Here is a 14026-nt window from a genome sequence, read left to right on the forward strand (position 1 = left end):
CACTGTAACACTCTGATATCACACTGCTCTGTCTGTAACATGGTGTATAACACTCCTCTCACTGTAACACTCTGATATTACACTACTCTGTCTGTAACATGGTGTATAACACTCCTCTCACTGTAACACTCTGATATCACACTACTCTGTCTGTAACATGGTGTATAACACTCCCCTCTCAGTAACACTCTGATATCACACTGCTCTCACTATAACAATGTTTAAAACACTCCTCTCACTGTAACACTGATATCACACTGCTCTGTCTGTAACATGGTGTATAACACTCCTCGCACTGTAACACTCTGATATCACACTACTCTGTCTGTAACATGGTGTATAACACTCCTCTCACTGTAACACTCTGATATCACACTACTCTGTCTGTAACATGGTGTATAACACTCCTCTCACTGTAACACTCTGATATCACACTGCTCTGTCTGTAACATGGTGTATAACACTCCTCTCACTGCAACACTCTGATATTACACTACTCTGTAACATGGTGTATAACACTCCTCTCACTGTAACACTCTGACATCACACTGCTCTGTCTGTAACATGGTGTATAACACTCCTCTGACTGTAACACTCTGATATCACACTGCTCTGTCTGTAACATGGTGTATAACACTCCCCTCTAAGTAACACTCTGATATCACACTACTCTGTCTGTAACATGGTGTATAACACTCCTCTCACTTTAACACTCTGATATTACACTACTCTGTCTGTAACATGGTGTATAACACTCCTCTCACTGTAACACTCTGATATCACACTGCTCTATCTGTAACATGGTGTATAACACTCCTCTCACTGTAACACTCTGATATCACACTGCTCTATCTGTAACATGGTGTATAACACTCCTCTCACTGTAACACTCTGATATCACACTGCTCTATCTGTAACATGGTGTATAACACTCCTCTCACTGTAACACTCTGATATCACACTGCTCTGTCTGTAACATGGTGTATAACACTCCTCTCACTGTAACACACTGATATCACACTACTCTGTCTGTAACATGGTGTATAACACTCCTCTCACTGTAACACTCTGATATCACACTGCTCTGTCTGTAACATGGTGTATAACACTCCTCTCACTGTAACACACTGATATCACACTGCTCTGTCTGTAACATGGTGTATAACACTCCTCTCACTGTAACACTCTGATATCACACTGCTCTCACTATAACAATGTTTAAAACACTCCTCTCACTGTAAAACTCTGATATCACACTGCTCTGTCTGTAACATGGTGTATAACACTCCTCTCACTGTAACACTCTGATATTACACTACTCTGTCTGTAACATGGTGTATAACACTCCTCTCACTGTAACACTCTGATATCACACTACTCTGTCTGTAACATGGTGTATAACACTCCCCTCTCAGTAACACTCTGATATCACACTGCTCTCACTATAACAATGTTTAAAACACTCCTCTCACTGTAACACTGATATCACACTGCTCTGTCTGTAACATGGTGTATAACACTCCTCGCACTGTAACACTCTGATATCACACTACTCTGTCTGTAACATGGTGTATAACACTCCTCTCACTGTAACACTCTGATATCACACTACTCTGTCTGTAACATGGTGTATAACACTCCTCTCACTGTAACACTCTGATATCACACTGCTCTGTCTGTAACATGGTGTATAACACTCCTCTCACTGTAACACTCTGATATCACACTGCTCTGTCTGTAACATGGTGTATAACACTCCTCTCACTGTAACACTCTGATATTACACTACTCTGTAACATGGTGTATAACACTCCTCTCACTGTAACACTCTGATATCACACTACTCTGTCTGTAACATGGTGTATAACACTCCTCTCACTGTAACACTGATATCACACTGCTCTGTCTGTAACATGGTGTATAACACTCCTCTCACTGTAACACTCTGATATTACACTGCTCTGTCTGTAACATGGTGTATAACACTCCTCTCACTGTAACACTCTGATATCACACTGCTCTATCTGTAACATGGTGTATAACACTCCTCTCACTGTGACACTGATATCACACTGCTCTGTCTGTAACATGGTGTATAACACTCCCCTCTAAGTAACACTCTGATATTACACTGCTCTGTCTGTAACATGGTGTATAACACTCCTCTCACTGTAACACTCTGATATTACACTACTCTGTCTGTAACATGGTGTATAACACTCCTCTCACTGTAACACTCTGATATCACACTACTCTGTCTGTAACATGGTGTATAACACTCCTCTCACTGTAACACTCTGATATTACACTGCTCTGTCTGTAACATGGTGTATAACACTCCTCTCACTGTAACACTCTGATATCACACTACTCTGTCTGTAACATGGTGTATAACACTCCTCTCACTGTAACACTGATATCACACTGCTCTGTCTGTAACATGGTGTATAACACTCCTCTCACTGTAACACTGATATTACACTGCTCTGTCTGTAACATGGTGTATAACACACCTCTCACTGTAACACTCTGATATCACACTGCTCTATCTGTAACATGGTGTATAACACTCCTCTCACTGTGACACTGATATCACACTGCTCTGTCTGTAACATGGTGTATAACACTCCCCTCTAAGTAACACTCTGATATTACACTGCTCTGTCTGTAACATGGTGTATAACACTCCTCTCACTGTAACACTCTGATATTACACTACTCTGTAACATGGTGTATAACACTCCTCTCACTGTAACACTCTGATATCACACTGCTCTGTCTGTAACATGGTGTATAACACTCCTCTCACTGTAACACTCTGATATCACACTGCTCTGTCTGTAACATGGTGTATAACACCTCTCACTGTAACACTCTGATATCACACTGCTCTGTCTGTAACATGGTGTATAACACTCCTCTCACTGTGACACTGATATCACACTGCTCTGTCTGTAACATGGTGTATAACACTCCTCTCACTGTAACACTCTGATATTACACTGCTCTGTCTGTAACATGGTGTATAACACTCCTCTCACTGTAACACTCTGATATTACACTACTCTGTCTGTAACATGGTGTATAACACTCCTCTCACTGTAACACTCTGATATCACACTGCTCTGTCTGTAACATGGTGTATAACACTCCTCTCACTGTAACACTCTGATATCACACTGCTCTGTCTGTAACATGGTGTACAATACTCCTCTCACTGTAACACTCTGATATTACACTACTCTGTCTGTAACATGGTGTACAATACTCCCCTCTAAGTAACACTCTGATATCACACTGCTCTGTCTGTAACATGGTGTACAATACTCCTCTCACTGTAACACTCTGATATTACACTGCTCTGTCTGTAACATGGTGTATAACACTCCTCTCACTGTAACACTCTGATATCACACTACTCTGTCTGTAACATGGTGTATAACACTCCTCTCACTGTAACACTCTGATATTACACTACTCTGTCTGTAACATGGTGTATAACACTCCTCTCACTGTAACACTCTAATATCACACTGCTCTGTCTGTAACATGGTGTATAACACTCCTCTCACTGTAACACTCTGATATTACACTGCTCTGTCTGTAACATGGTGTATAACACTCCTCTCACTGTAACACTCTGATATCACACTATTCTGTCTGTAACATGGTGTATAACACTCCTCTCACTGTAACACTCTGATATTACACTACTCTGTAACATGGTGTATAACACTCCTCTCACTGTAACACTCTGATATTACACTACTCTGTGTAACATGGTGTATAACACTCCTCTCACTGTAACACTCTGATATTACACTACTCTGTGTAACATGGTGTATAACACTCCTCTCACTGTAACATTCTGATATCACACTACTCTGTCTGTAACATGGTGTATAACACTCCCCTCTAAGTAACACTCTGATATCACACTGCTCTCACTATAACAATGTTTAAAACACTCCTCTCACTGTAACACTCTGATATCACACTGCTCTGTCTGTAACATGGTGTATAACACTCCTCTCACTGTAACACTCTGATATTACACTGCTCTGTCTGTAACATGGTGTATAACACTCCTCTCACTGTAACACTCTGATATCACACTGCTCTGTCTGTAACATGGTGTATAACACTCCTCTCACTGTAACACTCTGATATTACACTGCTCTGTCTGTAACATGGTGTATAACACTCCTCTCACTGTAACACTCTGATATCACACTACTCTGTAACATGGTGTATAACACTCCTCTCACTGTAACACTCTGATATTACACTGCTCTGTCTGTAACATGGTGTATAACACTCCTCTCACTGTAACACTCTGATATTACACTGCTCTGTCTGTAACATGGTGTATAACACTCCTCTCACTGTAACACTCTGATATCACACTACTCTGTAACATGGTGTATAACACTCCTCTCACTGTAACACTCTGATATCACACTGCTCTGTCTGTAACATGGTGTATAACACTCCTCTCACTGTAACACTCTGATATCACACTGCTCTGTCTGTAACATGGTGTATAACACTCCTCTCACTGTAACACTCTGATATTACACTGCTCTGTCTGTAACATGGTGTATAACACTCCTCTCACTGTAACACTCTGATATCACACTACTCTGTCTGTAACATGGTGTATAACACTCCTCTCACTGTAACACTCTGATATCACACTACTCTGTCTGTAACATGGTGTATAACACTCCTCTCACTGTAACACTCTGATATTACACTGCTCTGTCTGTAACATGGTGTATAACACTCCTCTCACTGTAACACTCTGATATCACACTACTCTGTCTGTAACATGGTGTATAACACTCCTCTCACTGTAACACTCTGATATCACACTACTCTGTCTGTAACATGGTGTATAACACTCCTCTCACTGTAACACTCTGATATTACACTGCTCTGTCTGTAACATGGTGTATAACACTCCTCTCACTGTAACACTCTGATATCACACTACTCTGTCTGTAACATGGTGTATAACACTCCTCTCACTGTAACACTGATATCACACTGCTCTGTCTGTAACATGGTGTATAACACTCCTCTCACTGTAACACTGATATTACACTGCTCTGTCTGTAACATGGTGTATAACACTCCTCTCACTGTAACACTCTGATATCACACTGCTCTATCTGTAACATGGTGTATAACACTCCTCTCACTGTGACACTGATATCACACTGCTCTGTCTGTAACATGGTGTATAACACTCCCCTCTAAGTAACACTCTGATATTACACTGCTCTGTCTGTAACATGGTGTATAACACTCCTCTCACTGTAACACTCTGATATTACACTACTCTGTAACATGGTGTATAACACTCCTCTCACTGTAACACTCTGATATCACACTGCTCTGTCTGTAACATGGTGTATAACACTCCTCTCACTGTAACACTCTGATATCACACTGCTCTGTCTGTAACATGGTGTATAACACCTCTCACTGTAACACTCTGATATCACACTGCTCTGTCTGTAACATGGTGTATAACACTCCTCTCACTGTGACACTGATATCACACTGCTCTGTCTGTAACATGGTGTATAACACTCCTCTCACTGTAACACTCTGATATTACACTGCTCTGTCTGTAACATGGTGTATAACACTCCTCTCACTGTAACACTCTGATATCACACTGCTCTGTCTGTAACATGGTGTATAACACTCCTCTCACTGTAACACTCTGATATTACACTACTCTGTCTGTAACATGGTGTATAACACTCCTCTCACTGTAACACTCTGATATCACACTGCTCTGTCTGTAACATGGTGTATAACACTCCTCTCACTGTAACACTCTGATATCACACTGCTCTGTCTGTAACATGGTGTACAATACTCCTCTCACTGTAACACTCTGATATTACACTACTCTGTCTGTAACATGGTGTACAATACTCCCCTCTAAGTAACACTCTGATATCACACTGCTCTGTCTGTAACATGGTGTACAATACTCCTCTCACTGTAACACTCTGATATTACACTGCTCTGTCTGTAACATGGTGTATAACACTCCTCTCACTGTAACACTCTGATATCACACTACTCTGTCTGTAACATGGTGTATAACACTCCTCTCACTGTAACACTCTGATATTACACTACTCTGTCTGTAACATGGTGTATAACACTCCTCTCACTGTAACACTCTAATATCACACTGCTCTGTCTGTAACATGGTGTATAACACTCCTCTCACTGTAACACTCTGATATTACACTGCTCTGTCTGTAACATGGTGTATAACACTCCTCTCACTGTAACACTCTGATATCACACTATTCTGTCTGTAACATGGTGTATAACACTCCTCTCACTGTAACACTCTGATATTACACTACTCTGTAACATGGTGTATAACACTCCTCTCACTGTAACACTCTGATATTACACTACTCTGTGTAACATGGTGTATAACACTCCTCTCACTGTAACACTCTGATATTACACTACTCTGTGTAACATGGTGTATAACACTCCTCTCACTGTAACATTCTGATATCACACTACTCTGTCTGTAACATGGTGTATAACACTCCCCTCTAAGTAACACTCTGATATCACACTGCTCTCACTATAACAATGTTTAAAACACTCCTCTCACTGTAACACTCTGATATCACACTGCTCTGTCTGTAACATGGTGTATAACACTCCTCTCACTGTAACACTCTGATATTACACTGCTCTGTCTGTAACATGGTGTATAACACTCCTCTCACTGTAACACTCTGATATCACACTGCTCTGTCTGTAACATGGTGTATAACACTCCTCTCACTGTAACACTCTGATATTACACTGCTCTGTCTGTAACATGGTGTATAACACTCCTCTCACTGTAACACTCTGATATCACACTACTCTGTAACATGGTGTATAACACTCCTCTCACTGTAACACTCTGATATTACACTGCTCTGTCTGTAACATGGTGTATAACACTCCTCTCACTGTAACACTCTGATATTACACTGCTCTGTCTGTAACATGGTGTATAACACTCCTCTCACTGTAACACTCTGATATCACACTACTCTGTAACATGGTGTATAACACTCCTCTCACTGTAACACTCTGATATCACACTGCTCTGTCTGTAACATGGTGTATAACACTCCTCTCACTGTAACACTCTGATATCACACTGCTCTGTCTGTAACATGGTGTATAACACTCCTCTCACTGTAACACTCTGATATTACACTGCTCTGTCTGTAACATGGTGTATAACACTCCTCTCACTGTAACACTCTGATATCACACTACTCTGTCTGTAACATGGTGTATAACACTCCTCTCACTGTAACACTCTGATATCACACTACTCTGTCTGTAACATGGTGTATAACACTCCTCTCACTGTAACACTCTGATATTACACTACTCTGTCTGTAACATGGTGTATAACACTCCCCTCTCACTGTAACACTCTGATATCACACTGCTCTGTCTGTAACATGGTGTATAACACTCCTCTGACTGTAACACTCTGATATCACACTGCTCTGTCTGTAACATGGTGTATAACACTCCTCTCACTGTAACACTCTGATATCACACTGCTCTGTCTGTAACATGGTGTATAACACTCCTCTCACTGTAACACTCTGATATTACACTGCTCTGTAACATGGTGTGTAACACGCCTCTCACTGTAACACTCTGATATTACACTACTCTGTAACATGGTGTATAACACTCCTCTCACTGTAACACTCTGATATCACACTGCTCTGTCTGTAACATGGTGTATAACACCTCTCACTGTAACACTCTGATATCACACTACTCTGTAACATGGTGTATAACACTCCTCTCTAAGTACACTCTGATATTACACTACTCTGTCTGTAACATGGTGTATAACACTCCTCTCACTGTAACACTCTGATATCACACTGCTCTGTCTGTAACATGGTGTATAACACTCCTCTCACTGTAACACTCTGATATCACACTACTCTGTAACATGGTGTATAACACTCCTCTCTAAGTACACTCTGATATTACACTGCTCTGTCTGTAACATGGTGTATAACACTCCTCTCACTGTGACACTCTGATATCACACTGCTCTGTCTGTACCATGTTGTATAACACTCCTCTCACTGTAACACTCTGATATCACACTGCTCTGTCTGTAACATGGTGTATAACACTCCTCTCACTGTAACACTCTGATATTACGCTGCTGTCACTGTAACAATGTTTATAACACGCCTCTCACTGTAACACTCTGATATCACACTGCTCTGTCTGTAACATGGTGTATAACACTCCTCTCACTGTAACACTCTGATATTACACTGCTCTGTCTGTAACATGGTGTATAACACTCCTCTCACTGTAACACTCTGATATTACACTGCTCTGTCTGTAACATGGTGTATAACACTCCTCTCACTGTAACACTCTGATATCACACTACTCTGTCTGTAACATGGTGTATAACACTCCCCTCTAAGTAACACTGATATTACACTACTCTGTCTGTAACATGGTGTACAATACTCCTCTCACTGTAACACTCTGATATTAGTAAGAAGTCTTCCAACACCAGGTTAAAGTCCAACAGGTTTGTTTCAAACACTAGCTTTCGGAGCACTGCTCCTTCCTCAGATATAAGGCCTGACCTGAGGAAGGAGCAGTGCTCCGAAAGCTGGTGTTTGACACAAACCTGTTGGACTTTAACCTGATGTTGTAAGACTTCTTACTGTGCTCACCGCAGTCCAACGCCAGCATCTCCACATCATGACTCTGATATTACACTGCTGTCACTCTAACGATGTTTATCACACTCTCCTCACTGTAACGCTATGATATACGCCTCTCATTCCGCACAGTAACACTGGTTAAAAAAAAGCTTCCCAGTAACAGTCTGATAGAATACACATCTCTCAGTACAACACTCCCCTGGTATTACACAGCGCACCTCACTGTAACTGTGTTAATGTGCCCCTTCTGTTCCGATGCACTGTGCTAATGACTCTCCCAGTTAATTTCTTACAATTTCTCCCCCCTTCTATTGGCAGGTATACAAAGAGAAGTTGTACGGTAAGAAGTATGTCTGGTTTCTGATTGGATGGTACGCTGACAACTGGTTTAAGATCCAAGACAATAACATCAACTGTACAGTGCAGCAAATGACTGAGGCGGTGGAGGGGCACCTCACCACGGAGATCCTTATGGTGAATCCCACCAACAGCAGGGGAATCTCCAAAATGGTGAGGACGCAGCTCGAGTGGAAGGGGGGGGCAGTTGCTTTTTTTTTTAAAGCGTTGAGCGTTGGCTTCACTGACCTTTATTACCCCTCCTCTAGCTGCCCTTGGGAGTGTGGTAGTGGGGAACCATCTTGACCTTTCCCAGTGTGCAGGGGAGGGGGTGGATGGGAGGTGAAGGTGTTCCTGTGGTGTTGTTAGGGAGAGAGCCCCAGCACTTTCCCCCAGTGACGATGCAGTAAATGCCATTACAAAAGCAGGAAGATTTGGAGAGCAGGGTGGCTCTGTAGCCTTGATTGTCCAAGTACTGGTCAAGGATAGGGGACTATTGGCGAAGAAAGTTTGGCTCATTGCTGCTGAACAAGTTTGAGATGGGATCATGGAATTATATAGCGATGCCACACAGAGGACGACATCCTAATGGTAGTGTTGTAAAATAAAATATCTCGCCTGAGGTTTCGCGGGGAGGTAGCGGCAGAGTGGTATTGGTACATGTGGGTCAGACCAGGTGAGGGTGGCAGATTTGCTTCCCGATTCCAATTTCGCCATCTGCCGGGGTGGGTTTCGAACCCAGAGCAATACCGTAAGCCTCTGGATTGGCAGCCCAATGACCATGCCGCTTCGCCACTGCCTCCCCAGTAGCTGTTAGAAGCATCTGAAAGGCGAAAAACAAAGTAGAGAAACAAAGGGATTGAAGGAGGAAATTCAAGAGTCCCAGGCCTCAACAGCTGAAGAGACAGCCGCCGATGGGGAGCGATGAAAATTTGGGATCCTCAGTTGTTCAGAATTTGAGGAACGCGGAGATCCCCGAAGGTCGCGGTTCTGGAGGAGATTACAGAAACTGGGGGGGGGGGGGGGGGGGGGGGGGGGGGGGGGGGGGGGGGGGAGGAAGCCATGGTGGGACTCGAAAACGAGGAATAAGAATTTAAAAATCAAGGTGTTGCTTGACAGCAGTGAGGTTGATGGGGTGACGTAACCCATATTAACCTCCCCGCACCGTCTCTATCCTCAGACATCTCAGGAGTTCTTGGAGAAACTGCAGGTGATAATCAAGAAATCGCCAGAGGAGACTGGGGGATACCAAGAGGCCCCCCTGGCCTACGATGCCATCTGGGCTCTGGCCCTGGCTTTGAATAAAACGGCCCAGGAGCTGGAGAAGAAGCAGATGCGGTTGGAGCAGTTCAACTATCGGAGCCAGAACAGCGACATCACTGATGAACTTTACAAAGCTATGAATTCCTCCTCTTTCGATGGGGTCTCGGTATGTGTGTTTCTGTGTGCTTATCATGGGTGTATATGTGTGTGTGTGTATTTGTCTCTGTTTGTATATCTGCATGCGTGTGTCTGTGCATGTGTGCTTTTGTATCAGTGTGTACCTGTGTTGATATGTGTGTCTGTATCTGCCTGTGCATGTCTGTGTATGTCCATGTGTCTGGATGTTTGCGCTTCTCGGAGTGTGTCTGTATCTGACTGTGTGCTCGTGTATCTGTGTCTGTGAGAGTCTGCATCCCGCTGTGCATGTATTGTTTGTGTGCTTGTGTTATCTTCATATGTGTCTTTAAGTGTATGTCAGTGGGTATGTATCTGCATGCGTCTGTGTGTGTGCTGCATGTGTGTGTGTGCGCGCATGAGGGACTGTGTGTGTGTCCCTGTGCATGAGAGTGTGTCCCTGTGCATGAGAGTGTGTCCCTGTGCATGAGAGTGTGTCCCTGTGCATGTGTGTGTGCCTGTGCATGAGTGTGTGTGCCTGTATATGCGTGTGCCTGTTCATGAGTGTGTGTGTGCCTGTTCATGAGTGTGTGTGTGCCTGTTCATGAGTGTGTGTGTGCCTGTTCATGAGTGTGTGTGTGCCTGTGCATGAGTGTGTGTGCCTATATATGCGTGTGTATGAGGGAGTGTGTGTGTGCCTGTGCATGAGTGTGTGTGTGTGTGTGCCTGTGCATGAGTGTGTGTGTGTGCCTGTGCATGAGTGTGTGTGTGTGTGCGTGTGCATGAGTGTGTGTGTGCGTGTGCATGAGTGTGTGTGTGCGTGTGCATGAGTGTGTGTGTGCCTGTGCATGAGTGTGTGTGCCTGTGCATGAGTGTGTGTGCCTGTGCGTGAGTGTGTGTGTGTGTGTGCCTGTGCATGAGTGTGTGTGTGTGTGTGTGCCTTGCATGTGCATGAGGGAGAGTGTGTGTGTGCCTGTGCATGAGTGTGTGTGTGTGCCTGTGCATGAGGGAGAGTGTATGTGTGCCTGTGCATGAGAGTGTGTGCATGTATATGTGTGTGTGCCTGTGCATGAGTGTGTGTGCCTGTGCATGAGGGAGAGTGTGTGTGTGCCTGTGCATGAGGGAGTTTGAGTGTGTGTGTGTGCCTGTGCATGAGGGAGAGTGTGTGTGTGCCTGTGCACGAGAGTGTGTGCATGTATATGTATGTGCATGAGGGAGAGTGTGTGTGTGCCTGTGCATGAGAGTGTGTGCATGTATATGTGTGTGCATGAGGGAGTGTGTGTGTGTGTGTGTGTGCCTGTGCATGAGTGTGTGTGCCTATGCATGAGGGAGTGTGTGTGTGTGCCTGTGCATGAGGGAGTTTGAGTGTGTGTGTGCCTGTGCATGAGTGTGTGTGTGTGCCTGTGCATGAGGGAGAGTGTGTGTGTGCCTGTGCATGAGTGTGCATGTATATGCGTGTGCATGAGGGAGTGTGTGTGCCTGTGCATGAGTGTGTGCCTGTGCATGAGGGAGAATGTGTGTGTGCCTGTGCATATGTGTGCATGAGGGAGTTTGAGTGTGTGTGTGTGACTACATGTGTGCCTGTGCATGAGGGAATCCATGTGTGTCTGTGCACGAGAGAATGTGAGTGTGCCTGTGCATGCGAGAATGTGTATATGTGTGTCTATTGAGAGAGTGTATGTGAGTGTGCATCTTGTACGTGCCTGTTTGTTTTATGGCAGGAAATTATTCATGGCACAGGGCAAGTCCTTTCCAGCTCTCCAGTGTGTGTTTGATATGTGTTATGGGGTGGATCTGTGCAAGCCTTGAGGCACGTTCTGGTGCTCCCAGCTTTACAGCTGACATTACCATTGGTTTGACGTGTGCATCTTCTCTCACCCACTCTTGTTTCCTGCACCCGACCCGTTCTGGACATTGATGGACTTCCCACGTTGACATGTCCTTCCTCCCCCCAGGGTCACGTGGTTTTTGACGCCAGTGGATCTCGAATGGCCTGGACAATGGTTGAGCAATTACAAGGTACATTTATCACTCTGGTTTTAAAAAATAATTTCAAGTACCTGGGAGGAGCCAGCATTTGTTGTCCATCCCTAATTTCCCTTGGACTGAGTGTCTCGCCATTTCAGAGGACAATGAATCTGGGGGTCACATGTAGGCCAGACCAGGTAAGGCAGCAGATTTCCTTCCCGAAAGGACATTAGTGAACCAGATGGGTTTTTACAACAACCGACAATGGTCATCACTAGATTATTAATAATAATAATCGCTTATTGCCACAAGTAGGCTTCAGTGAAGTTACTGTGAAAAGCCCCAGGTCGCCACTGTTGGGGGAGGCCTGTACGGGAATTGAACCCGCGCTGCTGGCCTTGTTCTGCATTACAAACCAGCTGTTTTGCCCACTGAGCTAAACAAATTCAAATTTCACCATCTGGGATTAAAACCCAGGTCCCCAAAGAATTGGACTGCTACCGGATTACTACTCCAGTGTCTCCCCGTGTGCTAAATGGAGTAGGAATGAGTGATGGGAATTTTATTTTTCTCTTCTAATAATGATCAGTCGTCTGGTTGGTGAGGTTCAAACATATAACTTTATTGTCAACCACTTCACGGGTACACACTTGAATAAGAACTGCAAAACCAAATCAAATTTAGAAACAAAATATCAAACAAAACATAAAAAGTCAAGCACATAGCAAAAAGCATAAGCACAAAAGAAATCACGAAACACAAACAAACAGATGAATGATTCAAGAATCCAGGAACAAAAACATGAACCACGAGGTCCTATTTTTAAGAGAATTCTTGGGCGGGATTCTCCCCTACCCGGCGGGGCGGGGGTCACGGCGGGATGGAGTGGCGTGAACCACTCCGGCGTCGGGCCACCCCAAAGGTGCGAAATAGGGGCCAAGCCCTAACCTTGAGGGGCTAGGCCCGTGCCGGAGTGGTTGGCGCCACGACAGCCGGGGCCGAAGGGACTTCGCCGCCCAGTGGAAGTCCGCGCATGCGCCGGAGCGCCAGCGGCTGCTGACGTCATCCCCGCGAGTGCCCCCACGACACAGGCCCCCGGGGCCAGATCGCCCCGCGCCCTCCCCAGGACCCCGGAGCACGCCCGCGCCGCCTGGTCCCACCGGTAAGGTAGGTGGTTTGATTCACGCCGGCGGGACCGGCATGACAGTGGCGGATTGGCACCAGTCCCCCCCCCCCCCCCCCCCCCCCCCCCCCCGTCGAATCTCTGGTGCCGGAGACGGCGGGGGCGTGACTCATTCCGGCTCCCGCCGATTCTCCGACCTGGTGGGGCTCAGAGAATCCCGCCCCTTATCTCTGGTTTAACTCCTCCTTTGCGTCAGTGGCTTCTAATTCTCAGCAGGGACCTCCTGGTTTATTCGAATGAATGTCTGTTGCTTAGAGGATAACTTGTTAATCAAATTTTGGACATTACTTGAGATTGATTGGTGCCTATCAAAACTAGCTTAGTGTTTGCGTGCACAGCCTTAGGAAAACTACTGGGGTACTACTAATGTATCAAGCTTTGCCATGTT

At 44.7% G+C, this 14026-nt stretch overlaps 1 protein-coding gene across 2 annotated transcripts in view; it reads left to right on the forward strand.

Moving 5' to 3' along the window:
* LOC119975452 (gamma-aminobutyric acid type B receptor subunit 1-like) overlaps positions 1 to 14026 on the forward strand; it is a 103624-nt gene that overhangs the window by 40636 nt on the left and 48962 nt on the right. For both annotated transcript variants that reach the window (XM_038815124.1, XM_038815125.1), the window contains exons 6-8: positions 9093 to 9284; positions 10291 to 10539; positions 12443 to 12506. In XM_038815124.1, coding sequence (XP_038671052.1) covers positions 9093 to 9284; positions 10291 to 10539; positions 12443 to 12506 — 505 coding nt within the window. The remainder of the gene's footprint in view (positions 1 to 9092; positions 9285 to 10290; positions 10540 to 12442; positions 12507 to 14026) is intronic.

Source organism: Scyliorhinus canicula, chromosome 13 (assembly GCF_902713615.1).
Source record: "Scyliorhinus canicula chromosome 13, sScyCan1.1, whole genome shotgun sequence".
In the NCBI taxonomy this organism is placed as follows: domain Eukaryota; kingdom Metazoa; phylum Chordata; class Chondrichthyes; order Carcharhiniformes; family Scyliorhinidae; genus Scyliorhinus; species Scyliorhinus canicula.